Source organism: Apteryx mantelli, chromosome 1 (assembly GCF_036417845.1).
Source record: "Apteryx mantelli isolate bAptMan1 chromosome 1, bAptMan1.hap1, whole genome shotgun sequence".
In the NCBI taxonomy this organism is placed as follows: Eukaryota; Metazoa; Chordata; class Aves; order Apterygiformes; family Apterygidae; genus Apteryx; species Apteryx mantelli.
Window position 1 is genome coordinate 221819587 of NC_089978.1, and position 25570 is coordinate 221845156.

The following is a 25570-nucleotide window of genomic DNA, read 5'->3' on the forward strand; positions in this document are numbered from 1 at the left end:
CCCTGCACCCCAACACGAAACCTCCCTTTCCCATCCCAGCTCCCGAGATGCTTCATTTTGCTAATAGCGAGCAGGGAGCCAGGATGCGCTGCCCAAAGCAATGGGGGGCTGCTCCCCCCCGGCCCCAACCACGCTGCTCCCGAGCCCGTTGGGGCTGCATGCGGGCGGCTGAGCCGGGCGGCGGGAGGACAGCGCGGATGCTAATCCACATTAAATTATTTTGGCAGTGGTAGAGCACACGCTGTCAGTTCAGCGCGCACCCGCATTCATCATGCTGCACAACTGCTGACACTCAGCTAACTAAGAGTGCAATCAATTTAGAGAAAACTATTAAAGATTTTATAAGATTAACAAATCTTCATAAAAGTGGTGATGTATTACCCTAATTTTGTTTGCAGAGGCCCTCCTCTCACCCAGCACCAACCGTTTTGCTCCTTTGCCCTGTTAAGCTGGAGGTGCTCCTAAGGATCCTGCTGGCAGGTCGGGCCTGGGGCAGGGCTGTGCATCTCGGGGGACCTTGCAAGGACCCGCTGCATGCACACCGCATGCACACCATGCACACAGCATGTGCTGCAGCACCAGCCCTGCCTGGCGCCTCGCGCGGGGACATCCCCGATTCTGGAGGACCAGGTCCAACTCCACGCCTCGTCTCTGCCTCCTGCTCCAGCCCCTTCCTTCCGCCCACCCACCACCACGATTTTGTCTCGCTATCTGCGGGCAATTTAACCTACATGCATTTTTTAAAAGTCTGCAAGCCAGCCGAGCTCCGGGGACCTCGGTGGGTTTTGCTGCAGGACTTGCTGCAGACTTTGCCGCAATGCTTCTCCCCGCACCCGTCCCCGGTGGGGATGTTGTTGCCCCCAACCCGGCCCAAGCCGCGTTTGTCCAGGGCGGATGAAAAGTCTCCTTCATCCCTTAAGAGCAGGGGAGACCACTGTAGACCCTAACGGATAAATGCACGGAGCAACACTCGGGCAAACGGGGACCAAGCCGTTGTAGCTCAGCCTCCCCAGCAAAGCATTCCTCCTCCCGAGCACGCGAGGGACCTTCTCTGGACACCGAACCCACGGCCTCTGCTCGGGCACCGGAGCCATTCCCACCCACGCGGCACTGACGTGCTTTCTCTCACTTGCTTCCCCTTTTCCCTCTCGAGCCCGCTGATGCTCGGAGCAACTCCAGCACGAGGCAAGAGGTGAAACGTCCCCATTGCACCGCGGAGAAAAGAAACCCACGGGAAGAATCGAGTTTCCTTTCTCCTGGCCGACGGGGGGCTGCAGGAGATCTCGCGCGCCTCCCGCTCCGCGTGTCCGATACTCCCCCCTCCCCGGGAAGAGCGCTGCCGGGGCGCAAACAGCTCCTTACCCCAGAGATGTCTGCCACCCGGTGAATCGGCACCTCCTTCTTGCTGTGCAATCCTTTGCCGTTCTTGATAGCTCTGCAAAAGAAAGGTGGCACGAGCAATCAGCACCAGGTGCGACGAGGGACGAGGGACGAGCGCGGCCCCCCGCAGAGCAGGCGGCTCGTTAGCCTGCTAATCCCAATTACCAGGGCTCAGCCGCTCACCTGAGCTGAGCACATACCTGATCAGAGAGAACACTTGTCCCCGCCACCAAATTAAATTGCTTTGTTCCCCGCGCAAAGGGAGGAATCAACAGGAAAGGGAATGCACCAGCAAGAACCAAAGGTAATAAATGTTTCTTTCAGTGCTTAATCGCACGAAACATTTTAAATGCAAAACGCACAGCCAACTTTCCCATGCGAATGGAAATAAGTTCCTTCCAGGTTAAAAAAATATATACAAGATAAGTAGCCTGAGTGAACGCTGCACACGGAAGCCATTTAACGGATGAGAAATTAACGGGTGCCACAGGCCGGACATTAAACCTGTTTCGATTTCCGGCAGTGGCAGCGGGGAGCGCTGGAGCCGGTGGGGAGCGTGGGAGGAGGCGACGGGGGGCTCCCCTCGCCCGGGGGGGCCGGTCCCCAAAGCATCCTGGTGCACCTCGCCCCGGCTCGGGCAGCGATTTTAGCTAGTGGCTCTGGATGCAGGGAAAACATAGATGTGAGACCCCCCCCGAGATGCATCTAAAAAAGGAGCGGTGCTAAGTTTGAAATGCTGCAAGAGCCGAGGAGGCTGCTGCCGCCGCCGGGGCCTTCGGGCTCGTCGCCTCCGCGGGTGGACAGCGAGGGCATCCGCATTGCAGACCCCGCAGCTCATCTACAAAGTTTTCCTGCAGCTCCCGGCTTGTCACCTGGAGCAGGAGAGGGAGGAGAGCGACCTCGGCTCCTCTTGGGTCGAGCTTTCTCTCGGGTCCGAAGCGAGCGCTTGCAAGCGGCAGGCGAGGGGGCCTGCTTGCAAACCCGGCAGCCGCGCCGGGGCTGGAAACCGGCTCCGCCAAGTCCCTGCTCCGTGCGCACTCCTCGGCGCTGCTGCCGCCCCCGCAGCTCGCCGGCGCCCGCCGCCTTGCAGGGACCCAAAGGCTGCCCGGACCCGGGGGCAAAACAGCAAGACCCGGCTTATCCGAGCTGCTCCCGCGCCGCTCCTTGGGCACCAGCAAACCTCGCTCTGCAGCAGCCAGCAGACCCAGTTACCGCTTTTCATCCCCTTTTTGCTCCGTGCCCGTCCGGCGATGCAGACGACGAATGCTGCGCGCCTGCCCCCCGGCGCCCCGCCGTCCCCAAACCTCGCCATCCCCCTCGGGCACAGCCCCGATTCCAGCTCCGCAGGCTCCTGCAGGGGACGGGAAACTAAAGCTCCTCGTTTTCGCGGCTCCCCGAGCAGGCCAACCTAATAGCCACTCGGAGGCAAGAGGCACGAAGGTGTTCGGAGCGGACTGCGACGATAATAAAAATACCAGGGGAGGAATTCGAAGCCCCCGCCGGGGCTTTGTGCAGCAATCAATTTGCGGAGCTGTGCCGCTCAAGGAGCCGCCTGGAAGCCGCCGACCTGTTAAACCAGCAACGGATTTCTTCCTTCTCCCTCTCCGTCCTTTGAGACATCCCGCCTCACAGCCGAGCAGCGGCTCCAGGGATGAGTGGCTTGGGGAGAGACGGCTCTTTTTATCAGGAAAACAGCTCCTTTCCCAGGTTAAGAAAAGAGACCAGGTTAAAAGCCAGCAGGCAGGTCCTCCTCGAGGGACGCCCGCGCGTTCCGGAAGGGATGGTGACCGGGAAGGCTCATCCAGCGGTGGCTGCTCCCAGCGCCGAGCCGCAGAGCATCTTCCGTGCCCCGAGGGCTTCCTCCGGCGCCGCCTCGCGCTCCGGATGCAGGACACAAACCCCTCGCAGGGACAGCTCCAGCGGGCCGCTAAGCGTCCCATCCCACGGAGACGCTCCCCGGGCTTGGCTCGGGACACCTCGGAGCTGCCCTGCGGCAGGGCGTGCTGCGGCATCCGGATGGGGACCAGCGCTCCTGGGCGTCTCTTCTCCACGTCTCCTCGGCAGACGGGGCAGGAGAAAACCGAGGCTGGGGCGCTCGCCCGGAGCCGTGGGGACGTGAGGCGAGGCGGTGCGCTCCAGCAGCGCGGCAATGTGATTCATTCTGCAGCCGCTTTGAGAAGCACCGCAAGCAGCGGCACTGCCGGAGGCAGCCGCAGGGCTCCCGGCCGCATCCTTCCTGCCCGGCACGCCAGGGGCCGACAGGACGCAGCCTGGAGTGGGGAAGCGACCGCCTCCTGCACAGGTCCGACTCCAGGCTCAGGCCTTGCTAAAGAGCCCGGAAGCCTAAAGGGTTTTTGCAAAATTTTGCAACGATTATCCAAAGCAGAAAAACTGCTCAAAACCCACCTGGGCGCAGAGCTCTGGTCCCTGCACCCCAGCCTCGCTCCAAGATACCGGCTGCCCTGAACCTCCCGCTCCCGCAGGGACTCCGAGCCGTTTGCAGCGCGGAGCGGCCGCCTTCTCCCCGCGGCCCCCTCGCCGCTCCCGCCACCCCCCGGGAGCCTCGCGGCCGGCTGCGGGCAGGGCAACGGCAGAGGCTCTTCCCGAGCGCGTCGGCACCGTTTGCACCGGCTCTTTGAGAGGTCCGGCCCCGCCGCTCTGCAATCAGGCCACCGGCGATCTGCTGGCCACCGACCGCGCACAAAGATGCCCGGCGGTGGGAGGGGGGACACTTTGGAGCCGGCAGAATAAGAGCCAATTTATCAGCCTTCCTCCTCCTCAAAATAAGAGAGGAGAGGCTTTGCTTGCAGCAAAACTGAGCGGAGTCTTGCACAGTGGACTGGCAGATACCGATACGCAACCCCCTCAAAGCTGCTCTCCCCTGCTGTCAGCGCAGCGCCGTCGGCTGCCGCAAAAGCGCTGGCTGGGAAGGAGCCGGACCCCCCGAGCCCCGCTGCGCCTCGGCGCAGCTTTCCGTGCGGAGGAGCCGTGGGGCAGGGACCCGGCTGCAAACGGTGCCGAGCACGGCACGCCAACCCGGGAAGGCGAAGCTTGGCTCTCCCCTCCGCCCCGGGCGGTTTGCAACGCTGCCCGGCGCGACGCGCGGCCCCTTTCGCTCCTGCCCGCTGGCAGGGGAGCGCGCGGGCAGCGAGCCCCGGCCGGCGTCGGCACTTGTGCTGCCTGTCGAGGAGGCAGCGCAGGGAGCATCCGCGTGCGTTTTTCGCACCGAGATAACCTCAACCTAATCACGCGAGGCCAGAATGTGTCTAAAGTCCTTTGGATCTGCTCGGATGTCGTTCGGCTTAAATGCAATCGCTCCTCCTGCAGCCAGGCTGGGGCTGGCAGACTGCCGGGCACGGCGCCCCGGGAGCGGAGCCGGGAGGCGCACAACGGGCCGGGAGATTCCAGCCATCTCCCCGGCATTTTTAAAACGTTATCGTTCCCGTAAACGGAATCAGCACGGGGAATCCAAACGCACTCGGCCGTTTCCCAGCGCCTTGCAGCGGGGCTGTCCCGCAGGACGCTGGCGCGGCTCCCGGGCGAGGGGCGTCCAGCCCGGCAAGGCTCCCCCCCCCCGGGATTAGGGAAGGACGGCGGGAAGCCGAGGCCGGCCCCGCAGCGCCAGCGGGGAAGGGGAGGGGAGCTGCGCGCGGCCGGCGGCACTCACCGAGCCTCGGCGGCCAGGAGCTCGTCGTAGTGCGAGGACCTCTGGTCGTCGTCCTGCCGGTAGCGGATGACGGTGGCCAGGCCCTTGCTGACCAAGGCTTCGGCGATGTTGCTGCAAGACAGAAGAGCGGGGGGAGCTGAGCGGGGGGACGCTGCGCCGGGGGAAGGCAGAGGCAGCCTCCCGCCCTGCTCCCAGCTGCTCCGATGGTGCCCAGAGCGAGGTTGGACGCTCGGTGCTGCTTGCGCACACCCAAGCGGGTTGGAAAGGCGGCTCCGGGGCCGCGTGCCCGTGCTGCAGCCCGGACTCGGGAGTCGGGGATTGCTCCCACGAGCATCCCCACACCACGCGCCCGGTGCATCCCATGCATCTCCGAGTGGGCCGACACGCCGGTGGGGGCTGGAGCAGGATGGCAGCCAAGGAGGGCACAGTGAAGGGGCAGCGGGATGGGGCTGGGGCAGGGACAGACCCCTCCCGCGGCGAGGAACGGCCCCCGGCCCGGGGAAGGGGATGCTCCGGGGCCGCCACAGCCCCCTCCTCGGTTCCACCTTTGCTTTTCGCTTTTTTTGCCATCCCCTCGGGTCGGCGAGGCCAGGCCGGGCCCCCCCCCCCCCCCCCAACCCCGTCGCGCGCCGCCCCGCGCGGGGACACGGCGGGTGCTGAAGGCCGCCTGCCAGTCGGCGCCGCGCCAAATTGGCTGCCGTTACATTCTGCTGCCTTAACCAAACGCATAAATCCTGCTGGGCTGAGTGCATCCGTAACGCTCCTGCAATTACGCACGCAGGGCACGGGCTGCTAGCTCACCGCTCCTTTAAAAATAAAAAGCCGGGGGGGTCGCGGCAGTCAGCAGCTCCGGGGAGCTCTCTGCCCCGGGGACCAGCCCGGAGGGGGCAGGGGGAGCCCAAAATAGGTCTCGCCTGGGAGCAGGGGGAAAAAATAAGTATTTGCAAGCGAGGAACCGAGCTGCAGCGGGAGGCAGCTGCAAAGGTAGCTCTGGAAATGCCAAGCAGCCGGGAATAAGCACCTAGTGCTATTCCGGGCGCCAACGCGCGGCTGCAGCCCGGGCGGCCGCCGGCGTCACGCCGTCCCCCGCCGACGCCGGGGGGACGGGTCCGCAAAACCACGGCACGGCACCGTTTCCGAGAGGGTTTCGCGCGGGCGCTCCGAGCGGCCGAGGCCGGGGAAGCGGGGGGTTCCCCAGAGGCGAGCGCCGCTCGGGATGCGCTTTGCAGGAACGCGGCCGTCTGCAGCCCGGGCAAAGCGGCGCCGAGATTTAGGAAGCGGGCGGCAGCCGAAGCCTGTCTCAACAGGCTCTCCGCGCCCGGACGAGATTCCCGCGGGGAAACGTGGGGGGAAGGCAGCGCACCAGCCCCCACGCAAGGGCAGGGAATAATCCGATGGGAGCAGCGGCCTGCGGGACAGCCCCGCCGCTGCAGCGGCCCCGTTCTGGGGAAAGGAGCAAGATCCGGGAAGAAGGGAGCGAGGGAGATTAAAACCCACCCGGGAAGCATCAGGGAACGACTCCGGTGATAGCAAGCGCTCCGTCTGCTCGCTAAACGGACGATTTTATTCTGCCCCCAGCACTCGGGAAGTGCTGTAATCTTGTTGCCACCTCTGTTTGATGGCTTCATTTATTCGGCAATATCATGGTTATGGCTTTTTATAAGACAAGCGAAATTGCCAGTTCTCGCTCCCATCGCGCTGCCGCCGTCTCCGCGCGGAGCCGGGTCTTAAAGGAGCAGGTCTAGGCCGGGGCTGCGTGGGAACGGGGCCACGCGGGAAAGGGGCCGTGCAGGAATGGGGCCGCGTGGGAACAGGCCATGCGGGAATGTGGCCATGTGGGAAAGGGGCTGTGCAGGAATGGGGCTGTGTGGGAATGGGGCTGCGTGGGAATTGGGCCACGTGGGAACAGGCCACATGGGAATGAGCCACATGGGAACGAGCCACATGGGAACAGGCCACGCGGGAACGGGGCTGTGCAGGAACAGGCCACGTGGGAATGGGCCACATGGGAACAGGGCCACACGGGAATGGGGCTGTGTGGGAACAGGCCACGTGGAAACGGGACCACACGGGAATGGGGCTGTGCAGGAACAGGCCACGTGGGAACAGGACCACACGGGAACGGGGCTGTGCGGGAACAGGCTGTGCGGGAACAGGGCCACATAGAAACGCAGCCATGCGGGAATGCGGCCACGCGGGAACGGGCTATTTGGGAACGGGGCCGCGTGGGAACAGGGCCGCACGGACACCCCCGAGCAGGGCCGGGCCACCCAGCGCTGCTGCCCCAGCTCCGCCATGGCCGCGGGAAACCTGCGCCGGCTCCAATTACGGCTTTAACGACGACGTTCCTGCGGCTGGGGGAGACCGAGAGCAAACGGGCCGGAACGGCGCCCTAAGAGCTGCAACCGAGCGACAAGACCAGCGCGGCGCCCGCTTCTCCCCGCTCTCAACGGCGATCCCAGCGCCCGCGAAGGTTTCGGGGCGAGCGGTGCCGGGACGGGAGCGCGGCAGGGAAGCAGAGCACGGACCCCGCGTCGGAGACGAGCCCCGGCCGACCGCAGCGCCCTGCCCCGGCACGGTCACCGACAGAGCCTACGCAGCTCCTCCGTGTCCCTCTACGTCTGTCCCAGCCCTCGTCCCTCCCCCGTGTCCCCCCCCCCCCCCCCGCCGCCCCTGCAAATCCCCGCTCCATCCCCCAGCACTGTAATCCTCGCCATTTAGAGGGGATAAGCAGCTATTCCCGGCACCGCGCTCCAGAAGTCTCCGATACGCTGGAAATCAAAGCTCCCATCGTTTGCACCGGTCAAAGGGCAGCGAGCGCTAAATCCCAGAGCACGGGATTAACGGAGGAACCGTTAACGAGCTGGTGCTACCCCACCGCAGCAGCTGGCGCCGCGGGCGAGCTCCGCGACGCGGCGCAGACGGATTAGGGGGAAACAAGCTCTCCTTTCAGAGGAAGTTATCCGAGCTTTTGAGCCAGGCTTGGCGCATCCACCCCCGGCACGTGGCGGCGAAGCCGGCCGGTCGGCAGCGTGGCACCTCCGGCACCCGGAGAGGAGCCGCAGGCTCCCCAGCGGCCGGGGCGTATTGAGGCGAAACCAATGGGACTTTCCTTGGGAAGTTTGATTAAATTATATTCCCCACCCCGCCAAGGATTTCAAGCCAGCATCGACGCTGCACCCGCGTCCTGGCATCCATGTTTGCACCTGGGAAGCTTTTTCCCTAGGAGAACGTGCTTTGGCCACAAGCTGGGAAGCCCCGGAGCTACTCTTGGCTGCCAGAGCATCCTCCCCCGGCGACTGCGCTCCCGCAGCAGCCCCCGGGCTCCCCACGGCTGCGGGAGAGCGACGGCCCCTCCGCGCGCCTGCGAGCGCAGATGGCAGGAGATGCCTCCCGCAGCCTCCACGGACCTCTTCTGCCTGCTGCACATCTGCTCCCTGGCAGGGCGGCAGCAGCATCCTCATCACGTCCCCTCTCCCATGCCCGGAGCGGCATCCCTCCGTCCCTAGGGAGCAGACATGGGTCGAGCTGGTGACCCCCATCTGCATCCCTCTCCCATGCCCGGAACAGCATCCCTAGGGACCAGACGTGGTTGAGCTGGTGACCCCCATCCGCATCCCTCTCCCATGCCCGGAACAGCATCCCTAGGGACCAGACGCGGGTCGAGCTGGTGACCCCCCATCCACATCCTTCTCCCATGCCCGGAACAGCATCCCTAGGGAGCAGACATGGGTCGAGCTGGTGACCCCCATCCGCATCCTTCTCCCATGCCCGGAACAGCATCCCTAGGGACCAGACATGGTTGAGCTGGTGACCCCCATCTGCATCCCTCTCCCATGCCTGGAACAGCATCCCTAGGAAGCAGACGTGGTTGAGCTGGTGACCCCCCATCCGCATCCCTCTCCCATGCCCCGCGCCGCGCTGGCTGCTGCGCGGGTGTTTCTGACACAAGGACACGCCGGCAGCGCATGTGTCCCACCGACCGACCAAGCCCCGCTGTCCGAAGGGTCCCGGCTTCCTTCCCAACGTGCGCGAGGAGTTCGAGTCCCCGAGCCACCGAGGCGGCAGAGGAGAATTCCTCCTCGCCCGGGTTTGCCGCGCAGGAGGTTGCCGCTGCCTGCAGCTCCCTGGCAGCCGCACAGCATCAGCAACACCATCTTCCCACGGCCCCGGGCTGCGCGGAGCGGCGCCGAAGCCTCCAGCGATTCGCTCCGCGCCAGCCAGGGAGCGGAGCCGCAAAGGGAAACGGCGCAGCTCAGCTCCAGCCCGGAGCGACGACCACGCTCTCCTTGGACGCGCAAACGCGCAGCGGGGCCTGGATGCGCGCGAGAGGCGGCGGAGGCTGCAAAGATGCCGCGTCGCCTGCTCGGCCAGGGCCAGCGGGGCGAAAGGGCCGTCTCCGAACGGAGATACGGCTGCAACAGCACCGGAGGGGAAGCCTGGGATGGGATGGATCTCCCCCCACGCGGGACCACGGCGGACACCCTGGCAGGGGGGTGGCTCGCACGGGAGCCAGGTCCGAGCCCCGGCACCGAGCTCGCTGCCTCGGCAGCCTCTGCAGCGAAGGGCTGGGCTGCAAAGCAGGAGCCCGTTTTGCTGGGGCGAAGCACGATGTCTTCCCGCCCCGCCGCTCGGCTGCCTGCAAGGGCCCTGGGCCTCTCGATCCAGCTCTGCCGCAGGCTGCGACCTCGTTCCGGAGGGCTCCCGTGAAACCGGGAGCAAACCCCCCCGGCCGGGCGTCAAGCACTGCTTCGCCACCCCCAGCTCAGGTGGGCTCAGCACGGGGCCAACGCACCGGTCCCAAGCGCCATCCAGCCAGCGGAGCGGCTCTAAAACCTGCTGCAAAGGAGCCTGGACCTCGGCAGCTCCCGGATTCGGGTGGGCTCAGCCTGCCCGACCGCGTGCAAGGAAGCACGCTGCCCCGGGGATCATGCCGCCCTGCCCGCACCCTGCGCGCCCGAGCGCCTCGCCGGCACCCCGCTAACACAGCCCCGGCGCCTCTCCCTCCGCGAGGGGCAGGCAGGCACTTTGCAACCAGAGCTCCCGCTCAGGGGGCCTTGGGAAGAGAGCCCGGAGTTGCACCGTTTAGCTACGCAAGCGGCTTTGCTCCAAGTGCCGGAGGCGCTTGCAGCTCTCCCTGCTCCGCAGCCCAGCCCCGGCCCTGCCGACAGCCCGTGGGGAAGCGGGAGCAGGAGACGGGCTCTGCCAGCCCCCCGGCAGGCACCAGCGTCTTCGCAAACCGCATGCTCCCTGGCCGCGGCTGCACTCCTGGGAAGACTCACCGCAGACACCTCCTCCCCGTAGGAGGGAGCAGCTTGCAAGGCAGCCGCGAAATCTGGTCCCCTTCCAGGGGCTCGGGCTGCAAAAACCTACACAGCTCTTGGGCGCGAGCCCAGCTTTACCCTGGCGCCGCAGCCCACGCGGGTAACTGGCTGCGCACGCGGCTCCGCTGCGAAACCCAGCGCCGGAGCCAGGCCCAGCTCCCAGCCCGCAGGGATCCGGGTTTCTGCATGCCCCGCGGCTGCTCCGTTATCCCCCCGAGGGGACCTGGCGATGGGGACACCGCTGCGATCGCAGCCTTCCCTCGCCCTGCAAAGCCAGGATGACTTTCCTGGAGGAGGGGAAAGCCAGCGTGCCAGCTCCAGCCCCGGCAGTCCGAGCCCGGCAGGCTGCCAGCGGGCTCCCGGCCTCCGCTGACCCCTCGGCTTTGCAAAGGCCCGTGCAATGCCCCCTCGCTGGATGCTCTGCCTCCTCGCTTGCCAGACCATTCCCGGAGCTGAGCATCAGCGAGCAGGAGCAGAAGGCCGGAATCGCTACCCTGCTTTGCAGGGGAGACGGATGCGGGGCGGCAGCAGCCCCCCGTGCAGCTCCAGGGCTGCAGCCGCCTCTCCAGGCTGCCTTTCCCTGCCGGGGCTGGCAGACCCCCGTCACAGCCCCGGCCGCAGGGCTCCCTGTGCCGAAACCCTCCGACGAGCTCGGCACGGCCCCGACCTGGAAAACGGTCTGGGCTCTGCCCAGGAGCAACGTGTCCCGCTGCCGATCAGCGACGCTCAGGGGGCAGGTGACCGCGGATAGGGAAACGCGCGTCTCCAAAACGCGTGCAAACAGGCAAACCGGCACATCCCGGGCTTCGGTCCCAGTTCGGCTGAGCACTGTCCGCCGCGCGGCAGCAAGCCCTGGCATTGCCACCGGCGGCGAAACGCCCGCCGCGCCAGCGAGCCTCGCGGCATCGCCCCCTCGCCGGGCTCGTGCCCAAAACGTGAAGCCGGGGCCCGATTGGGCCCCTCCCGCAGGAACCGCCGCAGCCACCCCGCTTCCCTCCTCCTCCTCGTCCAGCTGGCTTCCTTTGATGCTCCCTATACTGGACAGGGCAGTGAAAAGTGACCCCCCGCTCACCCTCCCCAGGCCACTCAAGATTTTAGCTGCTTCAGGACCTGTTGCTGGAGCCTGCAGAACTGTGCAAGCTTCCCGGCATCGTTAATAACCAAAAGCATGAATTTCCATGTCTTATGGGTGAAAAAAAGAAAAATTCAGAGCTGCAAACCCCAGACAGCCCGGCAACTCTCAAGGTTTGGAGCTGTTGAGCTGACCTTGTGAATTGGAAATCCCAGCTCCGCCATTTGTTGGTGGTGTGCCGGCCCGATCCGGCCACGCGGCCGGGTGCAGCTCAGCTCGAGGACCTGGAAGCCAGGAGGCTCCCTGCCTTCCCCTGCCCCATCTCACCCTGCCCCGCACCGCAGCTCGCTCCCCTCGCAGGCTCCCCTTCCCTCTGCTCCCGGCACAGGGCCTGGGCCGCTCTGTCCCGTCTGCCGGGCACCCAGGGAGGAGTGGTGGGTGCACCGCAATGGGTGCACTGCAATGGGTGCACTGCAATGGGTTGCACCACTGCAGGTGCATCACAGCAGGTGCATTGCAATGGGTGCACCACTGCAGGTGCATTGCAATGGGTGCACTGCAATGGGTGCACCACTGCAGGTGCACTGCAACGGGTGCTCTGCAACGGGTGCACCGCAGCGGGCACCTGGCCGCGCATCGGCGCAGAAGAGCTGCAGCTGAACGCGGCGGCCCCGCTCGCACTGCTCCCGCGCTGGGAAAGGCGACGCTCGCAGCCCCATAGGCACGGCGAAAGGAAAACGGCTGCGCGCTCCTCCGCAGGCTCAGGCCAGCCTAGAAAGGAGGCTCTGCCCTGAAGAGGACAAGCAAGAGGGGGGAAATGATACAGCTTCAAGGAAAAAAAAATCTGAATCTGAACTAAAAGTCATGTTAAAAGCCTGCTTCCCTCTCCTCCTCCTCCTCCGCTGACAGCCTCTGCAGATACGGCACGTGGGAACCCAGTTGTCCCCAGCCCCGTGAAGGGCAAGGTCACATCGGGGGCCCGAACAGGCTGCCGGCGTCCCCTCCAGCTGGCACGAACAGCCCGGAGCGGCTTCCGCCCATGCTGCTCCCTGCTTTACATAAAAGCACTTGGAAAGGGGAGCTGGAGCCAAAGCAAAGGGAGAAGATGCATCCCCCAGTTAAGCCCAGATTAAAGAACAGGAATATGAAGACGCGGATGAGAAGCTGGTTGCTGTGGGAAAATCTTATTAGGCCGTGAAATATAGCTTTTGCCACTTAAAGAAGGGCGGAGTGAAAAGTGGTCATTTGCGAGCTCCCTCCCCCAGCCGCCCCCCACGCTCCTCAGCAACATGCAACTCATTTCACAGTTTTCCCCAGAAAATCCAGCGGGAAGTTTTTCAAGGGAAACTTCTCCTTCCAGCCGCTCAGGTTGCTCTTTGCTTTGGAGAGCTGCGTGCTGTCGAAACGCCCCCCGCGTGCGGCACGCGCACTGGCAGGGAAACGCGGCCAGGCAGGGAAAGCACCCGGATAATCCCCCCCCCCACGTCTCGCTTCCATTGGTTTGCAATTCCAGGGCCTCCTTACAGTCGCATTCAGCCGCTGCCGGTGGCGTTGCCTTCCCGGGTCGCTGCAATGGCTTTTGCGCCTTGCTGCAGCCCGGAGCCCCCGTAACGGCCTGGCCAGCGGTGCACACAGCTCGGGGCGCCCCGCTATTTTGGGGTGAAACGGCTCTTTCTCCCCTACGGAGGAGTCACTAACAGCCTGCAAACAGCAAAAGCGGAGATGCCGGCGGGAGCCGGATGCTCCCGCGCTGCCGAGCCCCGAAGGCCAGCGCTCCGGACCCTCCGGCTCCCCAAACCGCCCCAAAGACGGGCTGTTGCCAAAGGACTCATCACCCACGTGTAGCAGCCAGGCTCTACGTCCGAAACCGATTCCAATGACGGCATCCGAGCCTGGGCCCGGTCTGGATGCCAGTGTGGGCTCCGGAAAGGCGGGAGCACAGGGCTGCGCCGGGGTCCTCCGAGCACAGCGACGTCCCAGCCCCCAGCCCAGGACCACGCCGCTCCGGAGGCAGCTGGGACATCAGCGCAGCCCCGAGCCCCGAGCCCGGGGCCAGAGGGCTCCCGCGCCACCCCTGGGCCAGCACCCGCCTGCACCGCTGGCCTGGAGCCACGGGATGCTGCGGGATGCCACGAGATGCTGTGGAGTGCCACGGGATGCTGTGGGATACCACGGGATGCTGCAGGGTGCCAAGGGATGCCAGGAGATGCTGTGGGATGCCAGGGGAAGCTGAGGGATGCTGTGGGATGCCATGGGATGCTGCAGGAGCCCATGGGATGCCACGGGATGCCATGGGATGCAGTAGGTTGCTGCGGGATGCTGCGGGAGCCCATGGGATGCCTCGGGATGCTACGGGAGGCCACGCAGCCTTCCCAAAGAGCCGAGGCCGGCGTGAGCGCGCAGCAGCAGGAGCCGCAGCCCAGAGCTCTCGCAGGCACCCGCTGCTGCTGGTCGCTGCAGACCTGCCCCGTCGCCCCGGGTCCCTCCCCAGCGCCGTGCGGGTGCCTGGGCATTCCTGGCATTCCCGGAGCCCGGTGTCCCATGCCTCCACTGGGAGCACAGACTGCTCCAGGGCAGGACCCAGCCCGGGAGGCACCTCCGGGCTCTGGAGCCCTGCTCTGTGTCCGCACACAGCACTGCTGTGACGGCAGAGTGACAATCTCTGACCTTACCTGTGTTCGACAGGGAAACAAGAGGCCGGAACGGCGCTGCCGGAGCAACAGCTATTAATGCTGACAACAGCACAGCGACGCCGGGAGCCAGCGCTGCCGGCTTGGAGCCTGTCTACAGGCAACGCAGGTCCGGTACTGTGGCCGGGACCTGGCCAGGCACGGAGCAGGGCTGGGGCAGGGATCAGCCGGGAGCGCTGGGATTGCGCTGCAGCCCCCCAAGCCCGAAGCGCAGGAAGAAACACGGCAAAGCGCTTGCTCCAAGCCGGCAGCGGGGACCCCCGCACCGAGGGCGACAGCTCCCGCAAAGAGGGAATAAGGGATCCCAAGGCTTCGGCAATCAGGAGGCGATTAAGCACCGGGGCCCCGGGAGGAGCCGTCCGGCCTGGTGGCAGCGCCGGGACACGCGTGCTCCGACTGCCAAGCGGGCGCAGCCCAGCCCCGGATGCCAGGCGGACAAGCCGGGCTTTCTTCCCGGCTCCCGCCCAGCGCGGCGAGGGCCGTGCGCACAGACCCGGCTCTGTCTGCCGGCCGCGGTGCGCACAGCAGCAGCGGCAGCAGCTCGAAAGCCCCCGGCTCGCGCGGGCCCCCTCCGCGCGCCGATGCACCGGGGCTGCGGCGAGCTGGGAGCAAAAGGCTGTTCCGAGCCGTGGCCGCTGGCTGCACCGGGTGAGCGCGTGCGGGAACCAGCCCCGAGGACGGAGGTGCCGCTTCCACACCGCAGGCAGCCGCTCCAGAGCGAGCTCCCAGCGTCGGCATCCGATCATGCCAACGAAGTCAACCCGACCAGCGGCCCTGCAAATTCACATCAGCTTTGCTCCCAAAGCAGGGATCCAACTCAGAAGCTATTTGCAAGCAATTTGCAGCTGGAGACACTAAGAGCAGGAGGCAGCTCCTTGCAAGCATGGAAATGCAAAAGCCCTGGGCTCTCCACCACGCCGCGCACGGAGCAAAGCGGTGCGGAGAGCCCCCGTCGGCCGGGAACGCCCGGAGCGACAGCCGTCCGCGCTGCCCTGACGTGCCGCCCTGTGACAGCGAGGGAAGGTTTCGCTCGGATCGCAGCTCCCGATCGCTTTGGACAAGCCGCTTGCGAGGAGGCTGCTGGCTCGGCTTGGCACGGCGGCAGCCACCCAGCTGAGGACGACAGCGCGCAGCCCCGGCGTTGCAACGCGCGCGCGCGCCGAGCCGGGGCGAGGGAAGAGGATGCTAATTTATTAGGGGAGAAATGAGGTTTCCGGAGGCCGCAGCACCGGCACTGCCGCCTCCAGGCGCAGGGCGCGACGGCAGGCTCCCGGCCTCCCGCCGAAGCATCCTCCGGCCCGCTCGCCCCGGGCAACCGCAGCCAGCCTTCCTCTCCGAAGAGGAGCCCAGCAGCCCGCTCTGCCCCTCCGCAGGCAGCACCGGCTCCAATCCACCGGCAGCCACCAAGCCAGGCGCCGCGGGCCGAGCCGGCCCCCCCTTCCCGTCTCTCTCCGGCTCGAACGAGCCGCCGGCGCATCGCTGCCGTCGCAAGAGCGCAGCATGGCCAGGGAGGGGGGGAATGCTCCATCCGCCGCGCCGCTGCCTCCCGGGGAAACCCTTTGCGCTCCCACGGTCACGCGTTCGCCCCCGGCGAGCGTGCCGGCCTTCCCGCCGAGGGATGCACGGGGCAGGATGCCACGGGAGCACCCGGGGCAGGGCAGCCCCCCCCACGGCGTGCCCGCGGCGCCCCGTCGCACTCCGGGCTGCACCCAACGTGCCGCTGGAGCGGAAATTAAACCCACTCGCGAGACGAGCGCAGCCAAAGGTCACTCGGCGAGCGCCGTAATTAGAATAAAACCGGGTAACAGGAAGCTTTCCAGTTCCCAATTCAGCACAGCTACGCTCCCCCCCTCCGTGCAGCGTGCGGCTCTTCAGCTTTCACAGACCTTGGATTAATGTAAAAAAAAAAAAAACAAGGAAAAAAAAAAGCGCAGAGCTGAAGCACTTTGGTTGCTTTCCAAAATAGCTGCTACGGGGAAAAAAAATAAAAAAAAAGGGCCTATGACAAAGCATGGCTACGCGGCTCCCGGAGACGCTGCCGCGCGGCCACGCTGCCCCGCCAGCGCAAGGCGCACGAGTTACCCTCCAAGGCGGCGCGGCGGAGAGGCAGGAGGAGCCCCGGCTCCCCGGCGGGAGCAAGGGCCCGAGGGCAGGCGTGGGACGCCCGCGCGGTGCCCTGGGGGCCGAGCCGCGGGGAGGCGCGTCGCGGCTCCGCACTTACATCCCTCCGATGGAGACGGTGGCGCAGGTGCGCTCGGAGAAGGCGGGCACGGTCTCGGTGGCGCTGCTCGCCGGTCTGATGTAGTCCACCGTGACGTTCACCTGAGCAAGAGAGACACGCGCGGCGTCAGGGTTTGCGAGGCGCCGCCGGGAAGCCCCCCCGTGCCCCCCGCTCACCCCCAAACCCTCGCCCTGCCCGGCTGAAGGGTCCCTTTGCCGGACGGCTGCTTGCAAAGCCCCCCACCCCCGTTGCAAAACCCCCGAAACACCCCGGTGCGCCCAGAGCTGCTCCCACCGCACGGGGCGACAAGCGCTCTCCGGCAGGGCGGTCGCTCCCGTTGGAGCGTGCACGGGGGGATGCCGCAGTGCCGATGCACGCGAGCGAGCAGGGCTCCGGCTCGGGGAGACGACTCGCCCGTCGGCCGGGTGCAACGCGTTGGATCACTGCTTCCCAGCCTGCAGCCGGGGCTGGGAGCGAGCCGGCGGGCGCGGAGACGCGCAGCTCCCGGGCATCACCCATTAGGAGGAAGCAGCGCTGGCGTCTCGTGCCAGGTCTGCGAGGTCCCTGCGCGGGGACTTTTGCGGGGGAAACCTGCGAAGGCAGCGCAAGGCCACAGCAGAGCCTCGGAGTCAGGTTTCCTCCCGACTGCGAGTCTCCACCGGCTCCCGGGAGACACTGCCGGGCCCGTCTTCCAAAACGCCGAGGCTGCGCATCCAAACCTCCCTCCTCCGTGCCCGCTCGGCCCCTTTCCCCATCCTCCCGGCCCCCCCCTCCCCCGCACATTCCCACTGCACCGCGACACCCCCGGCCTCCCCGGCTGCAAAGCCGGTGTCTCCCGGCTGGATGCGTGGCAAACCCGCGGGACAACATTCCTACACCCAACGGTTCCAGGGAAATCCAGCTTCATCCCGCGGCTTTGCTAACTCAGAAAAGCAACCTCCTCCGGCCTTTAACCGACACTGAACCCGGGTCTTCTCCCGCCCGGCACACGGAGAGCTCTGCTCCCCCCCCAAGGCTAACGGGAGACCCGCGGGAAGGTCCCCGGGCTGCTTCCCTACGGGTCTCCCCCTCCCCAGCCCTGCCATGGGGCAGCATCGCTGCACCGCGCTTCTTCCAGGGGTTTTTTCCCTTTGCGCCCTGCGTGCGTCCTGCCCGCTCTCCCGCTTTCAGCCCTGCCGAAGGCTTGCGGGAGACGGGCCGGGCTCAAGCTCGGCGCTACAAGAAAGCGCCTCGCGAGCCCTTGCAAACTGTCGGCTCCTTATGAGCCTCGCTTTTTAAACGAGCGGAATTTGCAGGAATGCAAAATCCATGCATGCAAAAAAATGCACCAGGCGCCCGGGACGCGAGGGGCGACGGAGGCGCCCGCCGTGCTGCTACCCAGCCCCTCCGCGCTGCTACGGCATCGAAGAGCCCTAAAGGGGCTCCAGGAGCAGCAGTCGGCGGAGCCGCGGCAGCGGGAGCCTGCTGCAAACCAGAAATTAAAACCTGCACGTAATTAGCAGCTTGGTCCCCTCGCCGCTAATTCCCCGCAGCCCCTCGGGCAGGGCTGCCTCCATCCTTTCACCTCGTGCAATCTTCCCTCCTCGGCATCCTCGCAGGGGGTTGCTAGCTAATAGCAATTAAACGGAGAAAACATCCAAAAAAGCACATCCTAAGCTCATGTTTTGCACCACACATCTGCAGGGACCGGCTATATAGCACGTAATTGGCTCAGCACCGGATTGCCCTCATCCCGCACCGCTAGCCCCGGGCTCCGGCAGCGCCTGCAGCCCCCACCGTCACCTCCGGACCACCCTCCATCCCAAATCCGGGCTGTCCGTATTCAAGCCCCGGGAGCCGCGTCCCCGCTCCCACCCCAGCGGCCTGGAGCATCCTTGCTCCCGCGTCCCCAGCCACGGGAGGGCAGCCCTCGCCGGGCGACCTTCCCTCCGCACCGTGTGGGAGCCCGCGACACCCGAAACCGAGAGGTTTAAGCCAGGGAGGGAAAGGCTCCCTCCCGGCAGCACCCGGGCGGCCTCGGGGCCGGGGTGGCCCGCTCCCCTTCCCGGTCCCGGCACGTGGCAGGAGCTCGCAGCGAGGGTAAAAATAGCCGCCGGGAGCCTGCGGGAAAGAAGGGATCGGAGATCCGCAGGCGTTTCAGGCAGTAATTATAGCCGAGCAAGTCTGGTCTGCCACCCACCCCTGCCATCTGCAGCAGCCGCCCGCCGGCGCGGCCCCGGCCTCCCGCGGCGCCGCACGTGCCGGCCGGGGCGCGCACGGGGCTGCACCGAGTCTCCGGCTCGCCCCGGTCATTCCCTCCGCGGGATTCGGCGCAAACCCCGCCGGGGCGGCTCGGCCGAGCGGGGGGAACACGGACACGTCGAGGCTGCCGGGCGAGCGCGCCCTGCGCACGCCGCGTGCCCGGTCCGGAGCGCTCCGCTCAGCTGCCGTGGCTCCGCGGCGCCCAGGCAATAAAGCAATATTCCCTTTTCCAGCAGGCTGAGCGCTCCCACCGGTCGTCTTCATCGGCAGGACGCGCTGCTGCCACCGGACCCGCGCCGCCGTGCGGGCTGAGCCCTCCCCTGCCACCTCTCCGCTGCCGGCTCGCCGGCCTGGGCCGAGGCCCGGGGGCAGCGGGGACGCGGCTCGTGACGTCCGCTGCGCACGCCAGCACCCCCCTCTCCGCCTCCTCGAGCTGTGCAGGCTCGGGGAGGGAGAAGGAAAAACACGGCGTCCTGCTTAAGCCCTTCTCCACCTCCAAGCCCTGGGGTACGAGCTCCGTCTCTGCCTAAGCCAGCCTTCAGCACGTGCCCGGCTCTGCGCAGCACGTTGCAGCCTCGGGAGCTGCTGGGGCAGAGTGGCAGCGTGCGGTCCCCGCGTTGCAAAGCGGCATGGCGTGGCCCCCGTGCTGCAAAGCGGCGCAGCGTGGTCCCCATGCTGCAAAGCAGCACGACACAGTCCCCACGCTGCAAAGCGGCACGGAGTGGCCCCTTCGGTGCAAAGCGGCAGGGCGAGGTCCCCATGCTGCAAAGCGGCACGGTGTGGCCCCTGTGGTGCAAAGCAGCACAGTGTGGCCCCCGCATTGCAAAGCGGCACAGCATAGCCCCCACACTGCAAAGCAGCATGGCAATGTCCCCACACTGCAAAGCAGGATGGCAAGGTCCCCACGCTGCAAAGCAGGATGGCAAGGTCCCCACGCTGCAAAGCAGCACGGAGTGGCCCCCACACTGCAAAGCGGCATGGCATGGTCTTCGTGCTGCAAAGCAGCAGGGTGCCCCAGGGACGAGCCCCGGAGCCCTGCTAGCCGCCGCAGAGCCCCGCGCCGGGTGCCTGCCTCGAGCGCGCCTGTGCTCGGAGCCGGACCTGCCCCCGGGCACGGCTCCCACACCTTGCCGGGGGGAGCACCCAGGCCGGGCCAAGGCTGCGGCTTCTCCCACCTGCAGCCCCCCGGGACTTCCCTCAGCACGTTTCGATTCCCTGGGGGCACCTGAGCCCACAGACTCCCGCTGCCCCCGTCCCTTTCCAGCCTGGCTGCTGCAAGAGAAACCCGGGGCAGGGGGGCTGGGGGCTTCTGCCGTGGCCGAGCCGGCGGTGCCAGCGGAGGCATTAAGACGCTGAGCAGCAGCGTCCTGTCTTGCAGGGAAGCCGGGGCTGAATCAGGCCCCTTCTCCCCCAGGAGCCCCATCGGCGCCGCCTGCGGCCCTCCGGCAAGATTAACTTAATTGAGGCAGATTAGCGCGGCGAGCTTCACGCTCCAAGCTCCCCGCCGCAGCGCTTGCACGTACCGCCCGCCCCATCACGACCGAGCGGGCAAACGCGAGCCTTTCCCAGCCCTGCCTGCTGCGCGACCCGCCGAAACTTGGCTCCGCAGCCTGCGGCACGCTGCGGCGGCTTTCCGGGCTCGAGCGAAGCTGCAAGGCCAGCGCGGGGCGCCAGGCAGATGCACGTGGTGCCCGCAGCACAGCGGCCGCTGGACCGGCTGCAAGAGGAGAGGAGCCGCAAGCAGGCAGCGAGGGGCAGCGGGGGCTGGGCAGCAGGTCCCGCCAGCCCGGGGCCCCGCGCCTGCTCCGCCACCAGCCTCTCCAGCCTCTCCAGCGCTTCAGGCGCGAGCCGGGGCGGCTCGGCACCGACAGCGCTCCAGCGGCTCCCTAACGAGAACGCGTTAGCTGGCTGGAGACGGAGAGGGCAGTCGAAGGTTCAGCCCCTTCCTAATAGGGCCCAACGGGACCGGCGCTTCCTTCACGGCTCGGCAGCGCCGTGGCACGCTAAACAGCTGCCACGTCACGGCCCGGTGACGAACGGCCGCCCGCGCGCCCAGCCGAGCTGCGGAGCGCTGCGCCCGCTGCAAGGCGGCAAGGCTGCATGGCTGCAAGGCTGCAAAGCAGTGAGGCTGCAAGGCTGTGAGGCTGCAAGGCTGTGAGGTTGCATGGCTGCAAAACTGCAAGGTGGCGAGGCTGCAAGGGTGTGAGGTTGCATGGCTGCAAGGGGGTGAGGCTGCAAGGCTGCGAGGTGGCAAGGCTGCAAGACTGCAAGGTGGTGAGGCTGCAAGGTGGTGAGGCTGCAAGGCTGCGAGGTTGCATGGTTGCAAGGTGGTGAGGCTGCAAGGGTGTGGGGCTGCATGGCTGCAAGGCTGCGACGCTGCAAGGCGGTGAGGCTGCAATGCTGTGAGTCCACAAGGCAGTGAGGCTGCAAGGCTGCATGGCTGCAAGGCGGCGAGGTTGCATGGCTGCAAGGATGCATGGCTGCGACGCTGCAAGGCTGCCACGGCACGGCAACACTCCTGCCCCCGGCCGGCCCGCAGCTTTGCAGAGGGGCTTTGCGCCCTCTCCTCCCGCCTGAGCTCCCTCCTTAGGGGCGGCAGGGCTGCCCGGGCGCCAGCGGAGCCTCGCGCCGGCCCGGCACGCGCCTGCCCTTCCCTCGCCGGGGCTCCGCGAGAGCCGAGGAGAACCAGGGCTGCAGCGCCGCGGCGCGAGTGCCTGGCGGAGCCGTTTGAGAAAGCACCAAAGGAAGAAAATAGACGCGCAGAGAGGAAACGGCCCCGTGTTTCTGGCCGTTACGTCGGGGACGAATATATCCCTGCGCTCGCGCTCTCCACCCACCCCCCGCTCCAGCCTTCTGCAGCGTCATGAGTTAAGCGCGCTGGCAGCCTGCTCCCTTCCTGCCTGTTTGCATCCGCATAACTGCTTGTTCCAAGTCAGCTGGAGCAGGGAGAAGATCCCTCCCTGGTTTGGCACGCGGGAGCGGCCAGGCCTCCCGCAGGCTTTGAACACCGACCCTGCCCACCTTCGCACGCTCCGAAGCAGCCGCGGCGCCGCAGCCCTGCGAAGCCTCCCGCGCCGGTGCGCCACCCTGGCTCCGGCACCGCGGGGACCCGGCTCGCTCCGGCCGCCGCTTCCCGGTGCTCCGCGCGTGTAAATGCACCGCCGCGGCGACGGCGCGCGACGCTGGCGGCGCCTCTCAGCCGGCACCGGGGATGGTTTGGGGACGCGGCGGTCGCCGCCGCTCTCCCGCACCCAGCCCTGCACGCGGATAAATCCCCTTTTCTAACTTTTTTCCTGTCCCCCAGGGAGCTCCGCAGGGCTGTGTCCGGATGGACGCCCACAGCGCCACGCATAGCCAGGCTCCGGAGGAAAACGCAAGCTCCCCAGAGCCAGAGCTCCTGGCTCCGCTCCCGGCCGTATCGCTCCATGGAAATTGCAGACAGGACTTTCCAAAAACTCCGGGCTGCGCCCTCCTCATTACTACATTAGGGGAGCGGCTGCAGCCTTGCTGCCGGCTGTCACGGAGTTTGCACACTGTCAGTAAGACGCAGCGAAAATTGCCTGTCAGTGGGAAAAAAAAATCTGCAAAAAAGCCTGTCAGCGGAGAAGGATGATGTTCCAGGAGGAAACGTTTCCCCCGTTCGAAGGCCGTCCTCTGCATTTTCCAGCAGCGAGCCTACTGCAAGCTCCGCTCTCGGGAACGCCCGCAGCGCTCGCCCCGGGAATTCTGCGTCCGGGAACCCCAGACCCTCGGTATCTCGGAAATGCTGTATCCGAGCAGAAAGGTGGAGGCGTTAGAAACCTGCCCGGGACGCCCAGCGCCGGCCCCGCGGCTCTGCCACCGGCCGCTCGCCTGCCGCGCAGCCCCGTGCGCCAGGCGCTGGAACCGCTTCCCTGCGCCGGGGACGTTTTCCAGAGAGTTATCTCGTGCCATCCCCCTCCATCCAAATGATTAATCCCCCCGAGCTAATTAGAGGAAAGGGCCAGGAGCACCCATTTAGACTCTATTCAATTGCCTGCGCGCCGGCATAATTAAAAAAAGCTGCTTAACGGCGGTGCATGCCCAACGCTAAAATCGACAGGCAGCATCCGTGCGGCGGGAGCCGTCCCCGTTCCTGACACGCGCCAGAGATTTATTCCGTCGCGGGAGCCAGCTTCAAACAAATCCGCGTTGCAGCGCAGCAGCCGAACGCCAGCGGGCCGTGCAGCGGGGGGCGGAGGCAGCGGCGACGGATTTACCTGCCACCACGGGGCAAATTCCAGCGAGCGGGAATTTGGGGCTCGCTGGGGGGGGGGGGGGGGGGCTCTGCGAACCCGTGCATCGGAGTTATGGAGTCCCCCAGCAGCACCAGTGAGTCCCAGTCCCCTCGGAAAGGACATCCGGACGGAGCCGCTCGGAGCAGGGCTTGCAGCAGGGCGCCTCCGGGACCCCGAGCTCCCCCGGGCTCGCGGCGCCTCTCCCCGCCGGGCCGGGAGCTTCGGCGGCCGTCGGGCCGACGGAGCGCAGCAAAAGCCACCGGAAGAGTCGGGGAAAAACAAATGAGGCCTGTTAAGGGGAGAACCAACGCGCCATAAAAATCGGCGCTTTATAAAGCTTCGTGCTGCTTTGATGAAAGGGCAGGAGAGAAAATATATTATATTCTCTCCATCTCCAGGGCCCTGGGAATTCAAATGTGGTTAAAGCAGCCCAGCTCCATTACTAACGCGATAAGTACTCCGCAAAACGAAAGCAAACAGGCCAATGCAGAAGCCCGGAGTACAGGAAGCAGCCAGGACCGGGGCAATATTTCTTCGTCTTCTCCCTTCGGTGCTTTTTTGGGAGGCGGTTGGGGGACAGAGGGAATTATTTCTGGAAGCTATTTCAATGCTTTATTTTCGCTGCAGGGGCCCAGCGACAGCCGTTCCCCTGCGGCTCCACGGGCCGGGGCGGGGAAACCCGGCCACCTCGGCGCAGGGAAGCAGCAGCGGTTCCCTCCGGCGCGAGGGTGGGGGGGCAAGCGGGATGCACGGATGCGGAGGCTGCGGAGGGCAGCGCAGGGCAGAGCGAAGGCAGCAGCAGGGTCCCTGCCCCGGTGCCGAGGTGGCCATGCTCTTGGGAGCAGGTCCCAGGCTCCTGCGGCAAGGGCCGGGGGCTTCTCCGCTGGGACGGAGTGGCATGGGGTGGCGCGGGTCCTGCTCCAAAATTCCTAAAGTGCAGCTCCCTCTAGTGTCCCACTGGCCCTCCGGATCCCAGCCAAGCAGGCAAGGTCACCCCATGCAGGGACGGCACCCAGCAGCCAAGGTCGCCTGTGCAGGGACGGCACCCAGCAGCCAAGGTCACCCCATGCAGGGATGGCACCCAGCAGCCAAGGTCACCCGTGCAGGGACGGCACCCAGCAGCCAAGGTCGCCCTGCACAGGGACGGCACCCAGCAGCCAAGGTCACCCCACGCAGAGACAGCACCCAGCAGCCAAGGTCGCCCTGCACGGGGACAGCACCCAGCATCCAAGGTCACCTGTGCAGGGACGGCACCCAGCAGGCAAGGTCGCCCCGTGCAAGGACGGCACCCAGCAGCCAAGGTCGCCCTGCACAGGACGGCACCCAGCAGCCAAGGTCACCCGTGCAGGGACGGCACCCAGCAGCCAAGGTCACCCTGCACGGGGATGGCACCCAGCAGCCAAGGTCGCCCTGCCCGGGTCCCCCCACCCCGAATCCCTGCCCAGACCCCTGCCCAGCCGGCGGCACGGTGCCGGGAGGGGAGCGCGGCACCCGGCCCTGCAGACGCGCTCGGCGCCTGCGGCCGCGCAGGCAGCTGATGAAGCAGAAACAGCGAGAGCAAAAACTCATCCTGCCCTAATTATTCCTAATATCCAATTCATCAATCTCGAACGGGACGAGCACATCCATCTGGAGCAGCTGCCAGCCGAGATCCTCCCAGGGCTCGTCGCATTGGCGAGCCTCGCCGGCTCCTGCCAGGCACGTCGAAGGCAGCGGGAAGGCATGGAGCTGCGCCGGCAGGGCCGGCCGGGTGCACGGAGCCCCCCTCCGCAGCCAAACATCAGCTCGCCTTCTGCCGGGCTGCTGCGCGGGAGATCCCACGGGAGGAGCGAGACAGGCCGGTGGGTCTTTCCCGACCTCCCTCCGCCCTAAAGTTCCCCGCGATGGAAGGCGCCGCTTGCACTGCTCATCCGAGATGCAGCAGTGCTCCTCTCGTCCGTCTGTCCAAGGAGGAGCCCGGAAGCGCTCGGAGGTGGCGCAGCAGCTCAGGCTGGAGCTCCGGTGGCCGCAGCATCCGGCGGGGACCTCCGACGGAGAGCAGCAGCCGGACACGGCGAGCGGGTTTGCGGGAGCGACGCAGCCGCGGGGTGCGCGGTGGGCACAGCTCGCCCCGGGGCATCAACGCAGCCGGCGGCGCGTCGCCCCCTCTCCCTCTGTGCCGAGGTCCCACGGGAGCAGCCGGAGCGCGTCGGGAGTGCTCCCCCGGCCCGGCGTCACCCGTCTGCACACCCGGAGCCACTGCGAACCACGGCGCGCTCCGTCCTTCGGCATCCTGCACGCGCCGGCGCTCGGCCCCCCCCCGAGGCGCCCGGCTTGCAAGCCGCCCCGCGCGCGCCTGCCACTTCGAATCAGACCGCGTTTCCAGCCTCGAGGGACTGCTCCGATCATTAACGTAAAGGACTTTTTTTCATCGCTTTACTCAATCAGATTAATCCAAAGTGAAAAACGGGGAGCTGACAAAGGAAATATTTATAAAGCAAACTGTGCGACGTCGGAGGCGATCGGGCGCCTGACTTGCAGGGCCACGGACGGAGCGCGGCGGGAGAGCAACCGCGCCGCAGCACGGCCGAGCGCGCCGCCTCCGCGCAAACCTCCCTGGCTTTGCCCGGATTAGAGACGCACGGAGGTCGGGAGCCGCCGGCGCGGCAGAAGCGCCCCCGCCGGGGGTCCGCGCGTCCCGGGAGCGACGCAGAAGCAGGCGCTGCCGCAACGCAAGCTC

At 66.5% G+C, this 25570-nt stretch overlaps 1 protein-coding gene across 1 annotated transcript in view; it reads right to left on the bottom strand.

Annotated features, from left to right (window-relative positions):
• The window catches only part of SND1 (staphylococcal nuclease and tudor domain containing 1), a 149475-nt gene that overhangs the window by 70547 nt on the left and 53358 nt on the right, over positions 1-25570 (bottom strand). The window contains exons 12-14 of the mRNA XM_067317608.1: positions 16355-16455; positions 5048-5158; positions 1363-1435 (exon numbers count right to left, since the gene is read on the bottom strand). Of these exons, the coding sequence (XP_067173709.1) occupies positions 1363-1435; positions 5048-5158; positions 16355-16455 (285 nt within the window). The remainder of the gene's footprint in view (positions 1-1362; positions 1436-5047; positions 5159-16354; positions 16456-25570) is intronic.